Raw genomic sequence first — 17,861 nt, forward strand, 5'->3', positions numbered from 1 at the left:
ATTCATTCCTGATAACTGTGCACTTGGCATTTGGCACTGTCTCCTCACATTTAAGCTTTAAGCTTTCCTTCCTCTGCTCAGCTGTGTGATCATGGAGGTACGCCGAAGGATGCTCAGCTGCACGAAAAGAGTCGGTATTTTGGGAGAGCTGTTTTCTAATGGACACAGACTCTCTACTAATTGATGAATATATGGCACACTGTGTTTTTTTTAACTATATTTCTACACGTCAACTGGCAAAGACAGAGATCACTTTACTTCTCAAGATTGGGTCATTTATTTCCCATGGGGAGTGATTCTGAAGTCACTGTCTCTTCCTCTGGTGTTTGAACTGAGTTGACATAACAACCATATCAAAAGGATGGATGGTCAGAACACAGCTGGTATTAACACTTGACTTTATTTGCTCCATTCTGTGAATTCACTAATTACTTCATTAGATATGCAAAAGATAAAAAGCTGTTTCCTAGCAGTTATCCAGTCATGAAAACTGGGTTTACTTTCCCCTTAAATGGGTGGGCTTATTACAGATGAATCGATGATACTTTCCCCTTGTATTACAAAAAATCTGGAAAGCCAGTACTCTTTAAAAGAATCTATGCTGTTACTTAGAATTGTAGACAGGTAATGGGAAACCCCACAGGACAAGCAAAATGATATTCTTGGAATACATACAGTGGGCATTTCCACTGAGGCTTGTGACATGGAGAATCATGAAGGCAAATCCAGTGGTCAGCAAAATGAAAGATCTGGTGAGGGAGTACACGGGGCTTCTTTGAACTGTGTGCCAGCCACATAAAATAAGTTCAGTAAATACTTGTAGGTTGAATTAATAAATAAATGAAAGAGAGTTAAGAGTTTATTTTCTTATTATTCACCTACATTATTAGAACAAGGTCTTTGCTGTCCTTGGATACTAACAATTCTAGACACTTTGTTTAAGAGTCCATTGGAATGTGGTTCCACTTAACAGTTTTGTATTAGCACGTGGCTATAAGAGACAGCATCACAATCAAGTTGCGGGTCCAGATAATGTTTCATTTCCAAGCTCAGGTGCCTTCTTGCATTTCTAATGGGTGGTGATAGAAAAGTGCATTTGTTACCAAAACGCCATTTTGCCTGGATGTTCTGCAATTCATGGTCATGCTTAGCTTCTTTTATCCAATTTTATCCAATTAGTTGCTTCAGTTTCCTTTTTCGTAATAGTGAACTCAGATTTAGCCAGAGACACCCAGCAGCTCCTAAGGTGCCTGATGCCAAAGTCATCAGGTTCTGTTTTAGACAAGTACATATCAGACTTAAAAAGACAAAGGCTCATTCCCAGAAACTATTTCTGAGTGTGTGGTTCTCTGCACCCTCACAGCTAACGTTTAGACAGTATTTGATGGGAAAATCAATTGATCCTCTGTAAGAAAGTTTAAAAGCAGGTTTTCAAATGGCAAGTACTGCTGCTCTAGACATTAATTAATTAATTAAAAAAATAAAAAAGAAAGTATAGTTGATCATTGTTCTATCCACGACCCATTGCAGGCACTGCCGATGAAGGAATAAAAGATTGAAGTGAAATCTCTGATAATCCTCACCTTTTCTACTCTACCCATAGCCTGGGTGATCTTAACTCCCACAGCTTCAGCTCTTGTTTGCATATTGATGACTCTCACATTTATATTACTAGACAATATGTCTTATCTGTGCTTTGAACCATATATCAAAAAGTCTATTGGACATTTCCACACAGGAGTCCCATGGAACCTCAAAGTCAACCTATTCAAAACAGAGTTTATCTACTTTTCCCCAAAGCTGGTACTCCTGGATTTTTTACCATGGTGTCCGAGACCACTGCCCACCCAATCAAGCCCAATACCTGGGAGCCACCCATGACCCCTTCTATCTCAACTTATGACCAATTGTTCATGTTTCTCTCTTCTAAACACCTCTTATATCTCTAGCTTTCTTTTCATTTCATCACTTCTGCCATTGTTCTGGCAAAAATCTCTTAACTTGTTCTTCAGTCCAGGGGCACTGCCTTGCAGCTGTGCAGTTTGTACAGTGCACAAAGCCACCTGGCTGAGGGGCTGAGTGGAGACAGAAATCCAATCCACTCTCAGCCCTTAAGTCTTGCACTGTGGCTCAGAGTTGTGTCCTTTCAGAGGATCTCCTTTTTCTAATCTAAGCAAAGTTGCCTCAACTAGCAAGCTGGGTAGGGCCTCGTCCATGTCTCTAATGCATCTTGCACTCTGTAGCTATGACCCTATTTAAGACCCCTCAGAGAGTCCCATGACTTTTAGTATAAAAGTTAGCCCTCATAGATTTTATAAAAGGACCTTTGTGATCTGGGCCATGCCTTCTATCCTGCTTGTCTCTCTCTCTCTCTCCATGATCCGTGCCCCTCATCATCCTACTGAACCACTTGTAGTCAACCCCCATGAGTCCCTGCCACCACTCCCATCCCTGCATTTGTACAGCTGTATCCTCAGCCTGGTAGATGCTTCTTCACCTTTGTTGCCAGGCTCCATTCAATGCATTCTTCAAGAATCAGTCATCCCACTCTGGTGGCCTTCCTTGACTCCAGCCCCCAGTCTCAAAAAAGTGCCCCTCAGAAATGTGTATAACTAGGGCTTAGCTCTGCTATAGCTCTTCCTGACCTACACTGTTCTTCTCTGTTCAGTCATCTGTCTCCTCCCCTGGAGGCTGAACTCCTTGAGGGTCTTTGTATCCCACGTGGCTAGCACAGACCCTGGCACAGAGCAGGCATTCAGTAGGTATTCCTTGAGTGAATGAATGATTAATGTATGAGTGGCTCTGTGCCTTCAGGCGCTCATAACTTTTAAGAAGCTCAAGTTAGGCTATTTCTGAAGAGCAATAAATGAATGTGTCAAAGAAATTTGCTTACATAGTATGTAGCATATTATTTTGAATAAAAATTAGAAAAGAATAATAACATCACAGAAGAGACCATTTATCCAGCACAATCTATAGATCAGGCACTGCATTAGCTGTGTCTTATACTTGGTCTCTTTTACTTTAATTCTCACAACCCGAGGGTATAAATGTACTCTCATCCATCCCTAGTTTACAGATAGGGATATGGAAAAGATGATACATTTTGATTTCTACCCAGCCCAACCCAGGCTTGTTGTGAGGGCGTGTTCCAAGTAGGCAGGCGGTTTGGGGCACTGCTGTGTGAGCCCCAACATGCTCAGGTGGTTCTGGTCCAGCTCCCTTCACAGTCTTGGGGTCCTCTATGAGAAGAGACATCAGTGGTCATCAAGTCCACTGGCTTTCAAACCTGGTATCACAGAGGTCTATGGGGAGTCCTGAGTGATCACTTCAGGGGCTGGGGAGGTTAAGTGGGCAGGGCTCTGCTCCCTCTTCATTCCATTTCCCACCGAATCAGAACAACTTCGCTAGTATTTATATGAGGGAGTGGGATTCTGTATAAAATTTTGTTTCCCAGCTAAAAAGTTTTGAAAACCACCTCTCTCATCCATTTTACCTAGCTTCCCCCACCCACATAAACTCACTCAGTTCAGGAATTAACAGACAAAGAGGATCGGAAGAGCTACAACTCCCATAGCTATGGGTTCCTTGGGCCAGGAGTGAGCAGTGACCCAGAGGGACTCTCAGACTGGAAACTCAAGAAGGTGTCACGAGGTCTCATCCTCCCATTCCACTCTCTTATGCTGTTCTCAGGAGCCAGAATTAAGGCAACCAATAACATTGAAGTGGGTGTTGTGGGCTAGCCAGAGAACCCAGCATCTCGAATAGCAGAGCTTCTGTGTAAAAATGTCTTTCAAATTGCTAATAACTAATTTTGAAATACAGCCTATTTGTAAGATGAACTTGTCACTGCCTTTCAAAAGAAACTGATAAAGCTTGGGTGGGAAATGTCAGCTGTTGTCAAACCAGAAGATGTTGCTGGTGGAAAGTAGGAAGCGAGATGGAGGTGATATTATGAACAAAGATTTTCAAATTACTGAAATTCCTTCTTAATTCCTAACGAAAGGAGGGCTCTGTTACCTGCAGTTTTCAAGCCTGAGAGAGTCTTAGTTCAATTTTAATTAATTCCTCATAGACACAGGGGACAGCTACAATTTTTGTTTTCTACTACTTTTTATCATCTCAATTTTATGAGAGCAGGGTACTCTAAAATTGCTTACATGATCACTTATATTCTTACAGTTTAATTTGTGCTCTATCTAAAATATTGAATCTGATACCACATATTGTCCATCTTTCCTTTCTTTCAAAAGTGTAATTTATTTTAACGTCTAAGACAAATGTTGGTCTTTGACTTATTGGTTAGTCTTCATTATTACTAATGAAAATTTATTGACCTGCCTCCACACGCTGAGAGGAAATTGGAATATAAATAGATTAAGAGTCATTTGCATGCCATTTCCCTAGTCCAGGATCTTTAAAACTCACTGTTATATTCTCAGATTGAGTTACCCATCAAAATATATATATGTCATCAATTTCACACGTGCCAAGACAATTGCTTAGAGAAGGAATGTCAGCTCCTATTAGAGGAGGTAGCTATAGGGCTGGAACATTAAGCATAATGCTCTTACAAGCTTATTTCTGATTATTTTAATGAGGGAATGAAAATACATGTCTCAGTTTGAGATTAGCTCTGCCTCTCTTGACTCTCTTTGCATGTAGAAACCATGATAAAGCAGCTCGCTTCAAAGGACTGAGAAGAAACTGATGTCCAGGTGGGTGTGCATTGCCGCTTCTGCCTTGGGAAAATGCCAAGGTCATTTCATTTCTATTTAGCGGGAATTCTGCAAGTACACATATGCTGCTTTATTCGACCATAAGCATGGATGAGCCACATTGCAGTGTTTGTTCCAATTTACAAACATTCTGACTTACAAAAGTGACAGCTCTCTCCACACTTGCCAGTTGGAACACGGCTTCTTAGAGCAATTTTCTCTGGGGAGGAATTTACCTGTTAACCCCTGTTAAGGTAAAGGCCATTCAGAGCTTTTCAGTCATATGCAGTCTTTCCAGAAAGGAAGCCCGGCAGCAGTGTTCCACTCCCTGCGGATCCACACCCATCCTCCCAGCCCTATTTCATTTCATTTCCTTCTGACTTGCAGAGTAATCTGCTGAGGATTTCAAAATGGTCATTAGGATTTAAAATGCAAAAAGAGATGATTGCAACCTGCTTTGCTTGGTTGATTTGAATGTCGGTTTTAAAACCCTTTAGGGTCACCAAGATATTGAAGGCAGAGAGACGAAGGATATAGTAGTCCTGTTCAGTGAGTCTGTGTCCAACTCAGCCAGCCTCACAGCGCTACCTCGGTGACGTTTGATATCAGACGCCCCTCCTTTCCCGCTTTCCAGGCCCTTAACACCTGCCCCTCCCCACGCGGGAAACCACCTTACGACTGCACAGATACTTTTGGAAGAGGCCCCAGGGGGCTCATTCTGTCTGTGCTGAGGCTGCTGTGGATTGCATTTCTAGCTGCTAAGCTGCCAGGAGCTGTGGGGATTCAGAACACCGCAATTAAGGGCGAAGTGAGAGGTGGTGTTAATTTTAAAAAGTACTTAGCTTTGACTTCGCCTGCAATTCTGTCTCCAGCCTCTTCCCTACAATTTCAGAGGCAGGAGGGTGGAGTGGCTAGACAGGTAGGCTACCTGGGCTTGAATCCCAGCTCTGTCACCTTCACGCAAGACCTCAAGCAAGTTACTGACTAAACTCTGTGCCTTGCTGTTCCCCTCCATGAAACAGGTAGAGTAAGTGAGCCTACCTGATGGGCGTTATTGCAGATTAGATGATGAAATATCCCAAGAACACCTAGAATGGTGACTGGCATGTTGTAAATGTCCAATACATGTTGGATGTCACTATTTTGTGTATAGGCAGAACACAGGTCAAGCATCAGCAACATGTTACAAAGGTGATGGCAACACATTTGTCAGGAGTGCACTATTGCGACACAAATGTAATGTGCAGGATTACAGGAATTTTTAAGCTATGCACCAACCTGCTAAACTATAGGTCTGCCCTGCTGCAGATTTCTAAGACAATTGTATGCAAAGAGAAGTCTTCCAAAACAAGACATGCTGTGTGGGAATTGCATCTCTTTAGGCTGGTTTCCTACCCTGCTCAAGAGAAAGCCGGCAGAGCTACGGGGGTTCAAGAATGAAGAATGCTAGGCTCAAAACAGAAGGCCGATTGCTTCAAAGCCCCAGGACTCTCTCCCTTTCTGGCCACTAAAGCCCAATTTATTTTCTTCCTCTGGTGACTCCGGTTAAGTTAACGGTTTAAAAGAAAGAAACACTTCCTTCTGGGAGTTATCTTGTTTGTTTCTGCTTAGCCTCTGAGACGGGCTGCAAGGACGCTCTAAAAGTGAAACTGAACTCTGAGGAAGAGGCTGTGCCTGACAGCATTACCTTTCCTGTTAGGAGCCATTCGGGATTGTTCTGGAGCTGACAGATGAGCAAACTGGATTCTTTTCCATCACATCTCCCCACCTCTGTATAGTTGGGGTGTTCTGAATGTTTAGTGATCCTTTTGGATCCATAATAACAATCACATTAAAAAAATTAATATTTATTAAGAACTTGTTTGGTGCCCAGCACTGAGCTGAGCACTGCAAATCCTTCATCATATTTAATGCTCTATGAGCACCTTCCGAAAAAGAATGGAGTGCTGGGAAGGGAAGTCCTACAAGCCCTCTGGTCAGCACTGGACCAGGAAAGGGTCTATGTGTCCAGCTATTCCATGTGTTAGAAAGCAGTGCATTCTGACCTCAGAGTTAAGCACAGCTCACACTTGTGGGAACACATTTAAATAGTTCTGCAGTTCAAAAGTCGTGAAGCAAGAACAGACTTGTAGAGGAGACCACTTAAAACTTCTAACCAAGATCTGATGGGAAGTCCGTGCATTCATTCGTTCATTCAAGACATACACACCAAGTGCCTGTTACATGCCACTCCCTGTTCTATGCCTAGAAACATAGCCGTGAGCAAAACCAATTCTCAACCCTCCTGGAGCCTTCATTCTAGGGGTGTTCATAGAAGCACACTAAAAATTTATGTGATATAAGATAGTGATAAATGCTAGGACATAAATAAAGTGTGAGGGGAGAGTGACAAGGAAGCTGTTTTAGATGGGATAGCCTCTGAAGTGGTGATGTTTGAACAAGACTTGTCGGGATTGACATGAAGGAGAATGCCATGTGGTTATGTAGCAGAAGGACTACCTGGCTGAAGTTGCAGCAAGTGCAAAGGCCCTGAGGCAGGATGACATTTGGCCACTAAGGAGGAGTATAGTGGACAGGGGGATGATTGCTGGGAGGGGAAATCAGAGAGGGAGCCAGGGGTCAGATCATGCAGATCAATAGCAATCGTTTCAGTCTTGGAGGCCCTACTTGGCTTGGGTCACTACTACATTTTAGTCATCATAAAACCCCTTGAAGTAGCTCTGACTACTTCCTCTTAACATTGCCTAAATCCACCCCAATGAATGGCCGAGGTCTCCTGGGATTCTAGAGCATCCATGTTAATCAATGGCAATGGTCTGTCCCAGCTTGCTGCTGACCAGCACTTTCTCTCTCCATCAATCAGAACATGTTTTTAGAACAAAGAAATCCATTTTTTTAAAAAGATTTTATTTTTCCTTTTTCTCCCAAAGCTCCCCGGTATGTAGTTGTGGATCCTTCTAGTTGTGGCATGTGGGATGCTCCTCAGCATGGCTTGATGAGTGGTGCCATGTCCTCACCCAGGATTCCAACTGGTGAAATCCCGGGCTGCCGAAGTGGAGGGCATGAACTCAACCACTCGGCTGTGAGGCCAGCCCCAGAAACCCATTTTTAAATGCAATGAGATACTTATTTACGAGTCTCATTATTTTTTTTTCAGACTTTCTTCTAGAAGTTTTATTATTTTTTTAAATTTTTTTATTGCAGTAATTGTATTATGACATTATATAGCTTTCAGATGTACATTGCAGTATATTTCAAATTCTGTGTAGATTACATCATGTTCACTGTCCAAACACCAATTATAGTCCATCACATCACATGTGAGCCAAATCCCCCCCTTTGCCCTCTCCCCTCTCCCCTTCCCCTATGGTAACCACCAATCCATTCTCTGTTGCTATGTGTTTGTTTGTCCTTGTTTTTATCTTCTACTTAGGAGTGAGATCATACGGTATTTTACTTTCTCCCTCTGACTTATTTCACTCAGCATAATACCCTCAAGTTTCATCCGTGTTGTCACAAATGGCTAGATTTCATCATTTCTTATGGCTGGCCAGTATTCCATTGTGTCTATATACCACATCTTCTTTATGCATTCGTCCCTTGATGGGCAACTAGGTTGCTTCCAAGTCTTAGCTCTTGTGAATAATGCTGCAATGAACATTGGGGTGCAAGTAGCTTTATGAATGTGTGTTTTCGAGTTCTCTGGATAAATACCCAGTAGGGGGATAGCTGGATCGTATGGTAGATCTATTCTTAATTTTCTGAGGATACTCCATACTACTTTCCATAGTGGCTGCGCCAGTTTGCACTCCCACCAGCAGTATACAAGGGTTCCCTTCTCTCCACATCCTCTCCAACACTTGTTTCCTGTCTTGTTAATTATAGCCAATCTGACCAGAGTGAGGTGATACCTCATTGCAGTTTTGATTTACATTTCCCTGACAGCTAATGATATTGAGCATCTTTTCATATGCCTGTTGACCATCCATATACATTCTCTGGAGAAATCCCTGTTCAGATCTTTTGCCCACTTTTTAATTGGGTTGTTGATATTTTGTTGTTGAGCTGTATGAGTTCTTTGTATATTTTGGATATTAACCCCTCATCTGATAAATGGTTTGCAAATATCTTCTCCCAATTGTTAGGTTGACTTTTCATTTTGTTGATGGTTTCCTTTGCTGTGCAGAAGTGGTTTAGTTTGATGTAGTCTCATTTGTTCATTTTTTTCTTTTGTTTCCCTTGCCCGGTCAGACATGGGACTTGAAAATATGCTGCTAAGACCAATGTCAAAGAGCGTACTGCCTATGTTTTCTTCTAGAAGTTTCGTGGTTTTGGGTCTTACATTCAAGTCTTTAATCCATTTTGAGTTGCTTTTTGTGCATGATGTAAGGAAATGGTCTACTTTCATTCTTTTGCATGTGGCTGTCAAGTTTTCCCAACACCATTTATTGAAGAGACTCTCCTTTCTCCATCGTATGCTCTTGGCTCCCGTGTTGAATATTAGCTGTCCATAAATGTGTGGATTTATTTCTGGGCCCTGGATTCTGTTCCATTGATCTGTGTGTCTGTTTTTGTGCCAATACCATGCTGTTTTTGTTACTATGGCTTTGTAGTATATTTTGAAATCAGGGAATGTGATACCTCCAGCTTTGTTCTTTTTTCTCAGGAATCCTTTGGCCTTTCAGGGTCTTTCCTTGTTCCATATAAATTTTAAGATTCTTTGTTCTATTTCTGTGAAAAATGTTGTTGGAACTTTGATAGGGATTGCATTGAATCTGTAGATTGCTTTAGGAAGTATGGACATTTTAACTATGTTAATTCCTCCAATCCAAGAGCACAGAATATCTTTCCATTTCTTTGTGTTTTCTTCAATTTTTTTCAACAACATTTTATAGTTTTCGGTGTATAGATCTTTCACCTCTTTGGTTAAGTTTGTTCCTAGGTATTTTATTCTTTTTGTTGCCATTGTAAATGGGATTGTATTCTTAATTTCTCTTTCTGCTGCTTCGTTGTTAGTATATAGAAATGCAACCGATTTTTGTGTGTTGATTTTCTTTTCTTTTTTATTTCGAGGAAGATTAGCCCTGAGCTAACATCTGCCACCAATCCTCCAGTTTTTGCTGAGGAGGACTGGCCCTGAGCTAACATCCATGCCCTCTTCCTCTACTTTCTATGTGGGACGCCTACCACAGCATGGCTTGCCAAGTGGTGCCATGTCCACACCCAGGACCCGAACCAGAGGGCCCCGGTGCCCCCAAAGCGGAACGTGCACACTTAACCGCTGCGTCACTGGGCTGGCCCCTGTATGTTGAGTTTGTATCCCATGACTTGATTGTATTCATTTACTGTTTCTAAACTTTTTTTAGTGGATTCTATAGGGTTTTCTATATATAAAATCATGTCATCTGCAAAGAGTGACAGCTTCACTTCTTTTCCAACATAGATCCCTTTTATTTCTTTTTCTTGCCTGATTGCTCTGGCTAGGACTTCCAATAATATGTTAAATAACAGTGTTGACAGTGGGCATCCTTGTCTGGTTCCTATTCTTAGAGGGATCGCTTTCAGTTTTTCTCCATTGAGAATGATATTTGCTGTGGGTTTGTCATATATGGCCTTTACTATGTTGAGGTATTTTCCTTCTATACCCATTTTATTTAGAGTTTTTATCATAAATGGATGCTGTATCTTGTCAAATGCTTTCTCTGCATCTATTGAGATGATCAAGTGATCTTTATTCTTCATTTTGTTAATGTGGTGTATCACGTTGATAGATTTGCAGGTGTTGAACCATCCCTGCATCCCTGGAGTGAAACGCACTTGATCACGATGTATGATCTTTTTAATGTATTGTATTCGACTTACTAGTATTTTGTTGAGGATTTTTGCATCGATGTTCATCAGTGATATTGGCCTGTAATTTTCTTTTTTTGTGTTGTCCTTGTCTGGTTTTGGCATCAGGATAATGTTGGCTTCGTAGAAGGAGTTAGGAAGCCTCCCCTCCTCTTCAATTTTTGGCAGAGTTTGAGAATAGGTATTAAGTCTTCTTTGAATGTTTGGTAGAATTCACCAGTGAAGCCATCTGGTCCTGGACTTCTATTTTTTGGGAGGTTTTTGATTGCTGTTTCAATCTCCTTACTGGTGATTGGTCTATTCAAATTCTCTACTTCTTCTTTGTCCAGTTTTGGAAGGTTGTATGTTTCTAAGAATTTATCCATTTCTTCTAGATTATCCAATTTGTTGACATATAGCTTTTCATAGTATTCTCTTTATCTTTTGTATTTCTGAGGTGTCCATTGTAATTTCTCCTCTTTCATTTGTGATTTTATTTATTTGCGCCTTCTCTCTTTTTTTCTTGATGAGTCTAGCTAAGGGTTTGTCAATTTTGTGTATCTTTTCAAAGAACCAGCTCTTGGTTTCATTTATTTTTTTCTATTGTTATTTAGTCTTTATTTTGTTTATTTTAGCTTTGATTTTTGTTGTTTCCTTCCTTCTGCTGATTTTGGGCTTCGTTTGTTCTTCTTTTTCCAGTACCCTTAGATGCTCTTTTGGACTGTTTATTTGGGATTTTTCTTTTTTGTTGAGGTAGGCCTGAATTGCTATAAACTTCTCTGTTAGAACTGCTCTTGCTGTATCCCATAGATTTTGGCATGTCATATTTTCATTTTCATTTGTCTCCAGGAATTTTTTGATTTCCCCTGTGATTTTTTCATTGACCCAATTGTTGTTCAGTAGCATTTTGTTTAATCTCTACATTTTTGTGACTTTTCTGGTTTTCTTCCTGTAGTTGATTTCTAGTTTCATAACTTTGTGGTCAGAAAAGATGCCTGGTATTATTTTGATCTTCTTAAATTTATTGAGACTTGTTTTGTGGCCTAATATGTGATCAATCCTGGAGAATGTTCCATGTGCATTTGAAAAGAACGTGTATTCTGTGGTTTTTGGATGGAATGTTCTATATATATCCACTAAGTCCATCTGGTCAAATGTGCCATTTAAGGCCAGTGTTTCCTTATTGATCTTCTCTTCCAATTATCTATCCAATGGTGTAAATGGGATGTTAAAGTCCCCTACTATTATTGTGTTACTGTCTATTTCTCCTTTTGTGTCTGTTAATAATTGTTTTATATATTCAGGTGCTCCTATGTTGGGTGCATAGATATTTACAAGTGTTATATCTTCTTGTTGGATTGTTCCGTGTATCATTCTGTAGTGCCCTTCTTTGTCTCTTGTTACAATTTTTGTTTTAAAGTCTATTTTGTCTAAGTATTGCTATGCCTGATTTCTTTTCTTTGCCATTCGCATAGAATATCTTTTTCCATCCTTTCACTTTCAGTTTGTGCGTGTCTTTAGGTCTGAAGTGTGTCTCTTGTATGCAGCACATATATATGGGTCTTGGTTTTTTATCCAATTGGCCACCCTATGCCTTTTGATTGGAACATTTAGTCCATTGATATTTAAAGTAGCTATTGATAAATATGTATTTATTGCCATTTTGTTACTTTTTTTCTGGGTGTTTTAATAGTTCTTCTCTGTTCCTTTCTTTTTCTCTTGGTCTCTTCCCTTGTGGTTTGACGGTTTTCTTTAGTAATATGCTTTTGTCTTACTTATTTGCTTACTTATTATAGGTTTCTGATTTGTGATTACTATGAGGATCCTTTATAATATTCTATGTATATAACAGTCTATATTGAGTTGATAGACTCTTTAGCTTGACCTCTTTTTAACAGCTCTACTTTTTCACTCCCCTTCTCCTACATTTTATGTTTTTGAAATCACATCTAATCTCTTGTTTTGTGTGTGTCTATCCATTATCCTTTTATCTTTGAAATAGGTAATTTTAGTACTTTTGTCTTTTAATCTTCATGTTATCTTCACAGGTGGTTGATCTGCTACCATTACTATGTTTTTACCTTTACCAGTGATTTTACTGCCTGGTTTTTTTGATAACTTTTTATCTTTATTTGTGGTCATCGCTTTCCCACTTAAATAAGTCCTTTCAGCATTTCTTGTAGAACTGGTTTCTTGATGATAAACTCCTTTAATTTTTGCTTGTCTGGGAAGCTCTTTATCTCTCTTTCCATTCTGTAGGACAACCTTGATGGATAAAGTATTCTTGGCTGTAGGTTTTTTCCTTTTAGCATTTTAAATATGTCATGCCATTCTCTTCTTGCCTGTACAGTTTTAGCTGAGAAGTCCGCTGATAGCCTTATGGGCTTTCCTTTGTATGTCACTTATTGCCTTTCTCTTACTGCTTTTAGGATTCTCTCTTTATCTTTAATTTTGGACATTTTAATTATAATGTGTCTTGGTGTGGGCTTTGGGCTTACTTTGTTTGGAGCTCTCTGTGCTTCCTGTACTTGGATGTCTGCTCCTTCCTTAGGTTAGGAAAATTTTCAGCTATTATTTCTTCAAATAAATTTTTTTCCCCTTTGTCTCTCTCTTCTCCTTCTGGGACTCCTATAATACAAGTGTTAGTGTACTTGATATTGTCCCAGAGTTCCCTTAGACTGTTCTCATTCTGTCTAATTCTTTTTCTTTTTTCTGTTCAGCTTGGGTGATTTCCTCTAGTCTTTTGTCTAGCTCACTGATCCGTTCTTATGTATCCTCTGCTCCACTATTGAGTCCCTCTAGTGAATTTTTCATTTCCAGTATTGTATTCTTCATCTCTGATTGGTTCTTTTTTATATTTTCCAGTTCTTTTTTGATGAGCTCACTGTGTTGATCCAGTCTTATCCCAATGTCTGTGAGCAACCTTATGAGTTTTTGTTTGAACTCTTTGTTGGGTAGGTCACTTGTTTCTGTTTCATTTAGTCCTTTTTCTGGGTTTTTGTCCTGTTCCCTTGCTTGGAATGTATTCTTTTGTCTCCTCATTATGCCTCTTTCTCTGTGCTTATATTACTGTATTAGGTGAGTCGGCCCTCCTGATCTTGGAGAAGTGGCCTTATATAAGAGATGCCTTTTCAGACCCAGCAGTGTGTTTCCCTCTCATGACCAGTCCAAATGATCAAGGAGTGACCCCTTTGTGGGCTACTTGTGTCCTTCTGTTGTGGCAGGGTTGGTCTTAATGCAGGTACCCAGGGAGTCTAGTCTTTCCTTCCCTGGCAAGCTGTTTGTAAATCCAGTATGGGGAGCCTCAGCACCGTTGGCTACAAGGTCTAACAGCACACTCCTGTTGCAGTTCTCCTGTTAATTAGGTAGATATTCAGTGTAGCTGGTTGCTAGGCTCAGGGGCCTACAGTTGGTATAGGCCTCAGGCCTACAAGGCTGTTGTCAGTTCTCTTAGGAGTACAGCTGAGTGAGGCTGGCACAAGGCAAGGGAACACTCAATTGTTTCAGGTTTTGGAAGGTGGGGCTGATCCTTTTCATGTCTATTTGTGAAGCACAGGTCTTCTGCTGCTGATAAGCTTCACCCCCCACAGGACCACACACACCATCAACACAGTCCTGGTCCATGCACACTTCCCAACCCCCTGGAGTGTACTCTGATCCCCCACTGCAGAGGCCCCCACCTCTCCACCAATGCCCCCTACAGTTCACCTTGTCCTCAAACAGGCCCTGCCCCACAGAGGTAGGCACACTCACCTGCCTGTAGAGGATCAAGACATCCAGTCAAAACAGGCTGACAAGTAGCCTGAGGGTTTGCTCTTAGGTGGGACAGTCCCTAGGGTGGGCTGCTTGCCCTGGCAGAACTGGATTAAATCTGCACTCTAGTGGGTGTGGCAGACCCATGGGCTAACAGGCCAGGGGAAGAATTTCAATGGCGTCTACTGGGGTCTGTGTCAGCATGCCTGGACTAGGTCACAATAGCCACCACCAATGTCTCAGTCTCTGGAGAGGTCTCTCCTCTCACAGAGATGCACCCAGAGCTCACCAGGTACGTCTCTTTTCACCAAAGGACTGTCAGACTTCTCTCTGGTGATTTTAGGTTGCTGAGATGAGTGAGTTTGTGTGTGGGCCCTTAAGACCCAGGTCTCTTTGGCTTTCAGCCAATAGCTTTTCTTGGGGTATCCCTGCTACAGCTAATAGCTAGAAAAACCAGATAGTAAGACCCTCCTCTCAGTTGTGCTGAGTCTGAAGGATGCTTATGGCAGTATTGGCCCTCGCTCCAAACCTCAATCCTACACGGAGGGCTGGGTACCTTAAGGTGGCTCCCACCTGGCTGGCTGAGAGACTCTGCTGCTCCTTAAGATGGCTTTTTTCCTCTCCAGAAGTAATTTCTGCTTCTTCTCCCTTACTCAGGACTGTCCCTTGTTGTGGGGGTTCTTTTTGTCCAGTTTTCAGTTTTCTATTAAGGGTAATTTTTCCAAAAAAACTGAGCTGATTGTGTTCATGGGAGGAGATGAGTTCAGAGTCTGCTTATGCCACCATCTTGATGAGATCTCAAGCCTCATTATTTTAAAATACTTGCCTTAACCTTTCCTTATACTTTGGCAAGGTCTGATACCAAATGTCTGTTTTCTGCACCTAGGCCTTAAAAAGCATCCTACAATGATCTTCTTTCTTTCAAAAAGTAGTAAAAATAACGTGGAGCACAGATGTAATAACAGGGAAAAATGAAGGGAAATTTAGCCATAGATCAATAGCCCATGAGCTCCAGATTCCATCTCATAAATGAGAACTGTCTTTCTTTGTTTGGTCTATAACACTGAGTTTATGTGAAAACATGTGAATATTAAATTAGTTACTGGAGAGTTCTGGGATTCTTTCCCAAATGAAATGAAGTCATAAATAATTCTAGAGATGTTTTATAATGAAAGTAGAATGAAAAGACAAAAAATATGCAACAAAGACTCTCTGCTCCATATTAAGAAGGAAAACATAATATAAATTGAGCTTAATTTCCTACATTTTCATTATCTTCATTGAAAAGTGAGAAGATGAGTAAGAATATGTCTTCATTTCAGCTACACATGGGCCTATAAGAATGACATGATAAAATCAATTTAAGATGAGAGTGATTCTCTATCCAAAAGAACCAAGTTTTCTTTTGGAGGGCATGCCCAGACACCCTACTGAGTCTTGTCCTATATAGAAAGTAAGAGAACTTCATTTCTAAATCTGGTGTAGGTCACTGCTGTAACTTCCCATTAGAAAGCTATTGTTTAGTTAATTCCATATAATTTATCATTTTATTTTGGCTCTTATAACGTAGAGGTAATCTGATACCAGGATAAGTAGGAATGTTGTCTATTCTTTACTAGTTAGATTAATTTGCTAGGACTGCCATAACAAGGTGTCACAGACTGGGTCACTTAAGTAACAGAAATTTCTTGTCTCACAGTTCTGGAAGTCTGAGAGGTGTTGGCCAGGCTGGTTCCCTCTGAGGGCTGTGAGGGAGAAGCTGTTCCATGCCTCTCTCCAAGCTTCTGGTCATTTGCTGGCAATCTTTGGCATTCCTTGTCTTGTAGATGCATCACCCCCAATTCTGCCTTCCTCTTCATATGGCATTCTCTGTGTGTGTGTGTTTGCTTTTGTCTCCAAATTTCCCCTTTTCATAAGGGCATGACTATATTGGGTTTGGGCTCAACCTAATGACGTCATCTTACCTTGATCATCTGCAAGGACCCTATTTCCAAACAAGGCCACATTCACAGGCACTATTAGTTAGGACTTCAACATCTTTTGGAGGAGGACACAACTGAGCCCATAATACTGGCATACAAGAGCGTTCAATAAAAAACTCTCTCCCTTTGTAGGATCCTCTTGGATATCCTTAAGGATTACACCTAAGAACAAGAGGATCCTTACAGTAAATAAATCATCTCTTCTTTACGTAGGCATTGCATTGCCAGCACGATTCCTCCTTCGTGTGTGCGTGTGTGTGTGTTGTTTTGCCTGATTTCTGGCCAGTGCACCCTATCTAAGAACTATCCCTTTCTGAACAGGGCAAACTTGGAAATTACCTATGCCAAAGGACTTCAGAAACTGGCGAACAAGCTGAGCAAAGCATTACAGAGCACAAAGAAAAAGTACGTATATGGAAAAGTCACTCTTAAAAATAACAAAAAGTGGGGCTGGCCCAGTGGCGTAGTGGTTAAGTTTGCACCCTCCACTTCAGGGGCGCAGAGTTTGCAGGTTCAGATCCTGGGCACGGACCTACACACTGCTCGTCAAGCCATGCTGCAGCGGCATCCCACACGGAAAATGGAGGAAGACTGGAACAGATGTTGGCTCAGGGCCAAGTTCCTCACCAAACAACAAAAAAATAAAAAGTAGCATACGGTCAATTCCGGCTTCCTTTTCTAAATGTGGCAGGCACATAATGTCAAGCATGGCTTCCAGTTCTTGGGTGCGTACTGTGTGAGAGGCACTGTGTTAAATGCTTTCGTAGATATTTTCATTTAATCCTCACAAACGCCCTTGAAAAATCTGATTATTGTCCCTATTTACAGAAAACGACTTGAGGCTTGGAGAGTTTAAGAAACTTGCCCCAATCACACAGATAACAAGTTTCAGAGCTGAATGCATACTGTGCCTTGTGATTCCCAAGGCCACAGTCATAATAGGCCTTGGTGATGATATTTAACTTGGCAAACAGTGTTATTACGTTGGAAGGTCTTGGAGTCAGGAAATGTGAATCCCACTTTATCTCAACTCTATGACCTTTGACAAGTAACCTGGCCTGTTTGTGCCCTGATTTCCTCCTCTGTTAGATAGAGTGAGGATACATGCTCCATTGTGTGTGCATGTGTAGGGAGTGCATGTTAAATGAGATAAGGTACTTAAAGAGATTAACACATTGGGTGCTGAAAAAAATATTGGTTCACATTTTCCTCAACACATTGCAGGATTAAGGATGAAGTTAATTCCTTCTTTGGGAGGAGAGAAGAAAAGTATTGGTATTCTAAAAGTGGTCCATTAGTGATAATTTGCTATGAAGATTCTTGACTAATGCTTGTAGATATCACCATAAAATGGCAGTGCCATTGCAAAGGTGTCTTTTGATGGTGAAAGAGAGAGGGAAAGAAAAAAATGAAGCCTCTGGAGCTCAGATTCCTACTCCTCCTCAAGCATCATCTGTAACAGCAAATAATGGCTCTGAAATTGCTCTGAATTTGAGCTTGATTTTTAGGATAGTATTTTAGACTACAGACCACAAAAGAGCCAGCAGAACACAATGATGGAGTGTAGATAGACGTTATT

General features: G+C 40.9%; 1 protein-coding gene across 4 annotated transcripts in view; it reads left to right on the forward strand.

Moving 5' to 3' along the window:
* Positions 1-17,861, forward strand: part of NOSTRIN (nitric oxide synthase trafficking) — a 64,976-nt gene that overhangs the window by 13,769 nt on the left and 33,346 nt on the right. For 2 of the 4 annotated variants that reach the window (XM_046659614.1, XM_046659615.1), the window contains exon 3: positions 16,604-16,687. The exons of 1 other annotated variant lie outside the window; for it this stretch is intronic. In XM_046659614.1, the coding sequence (XP_046515570.1) occupies positions 16,604-16,687 (84 nt within the window). Of the gene's footprint in view, positions 1-4,665; positions 4,719-16,603; positions 16,688-17,861 lie in introns of all 4 variants that reach the window. One more of the 4 variants, XM_046659617.1, reaches the window with a different exon arrangement.

This window comes from Equus quagga, chromosome 4 (assembly GCF_021613505.1).
Source record: "Equus quagga isolate Etosha38 chromosome 4, UCLA_HA_Equagga_1.0, whole genome shotgun sequence".
NCBI lineage: Eukaryota > Metazoa > Chordata > Mammalia > Perissodactyla > Equidae > Equus > Equus quagga.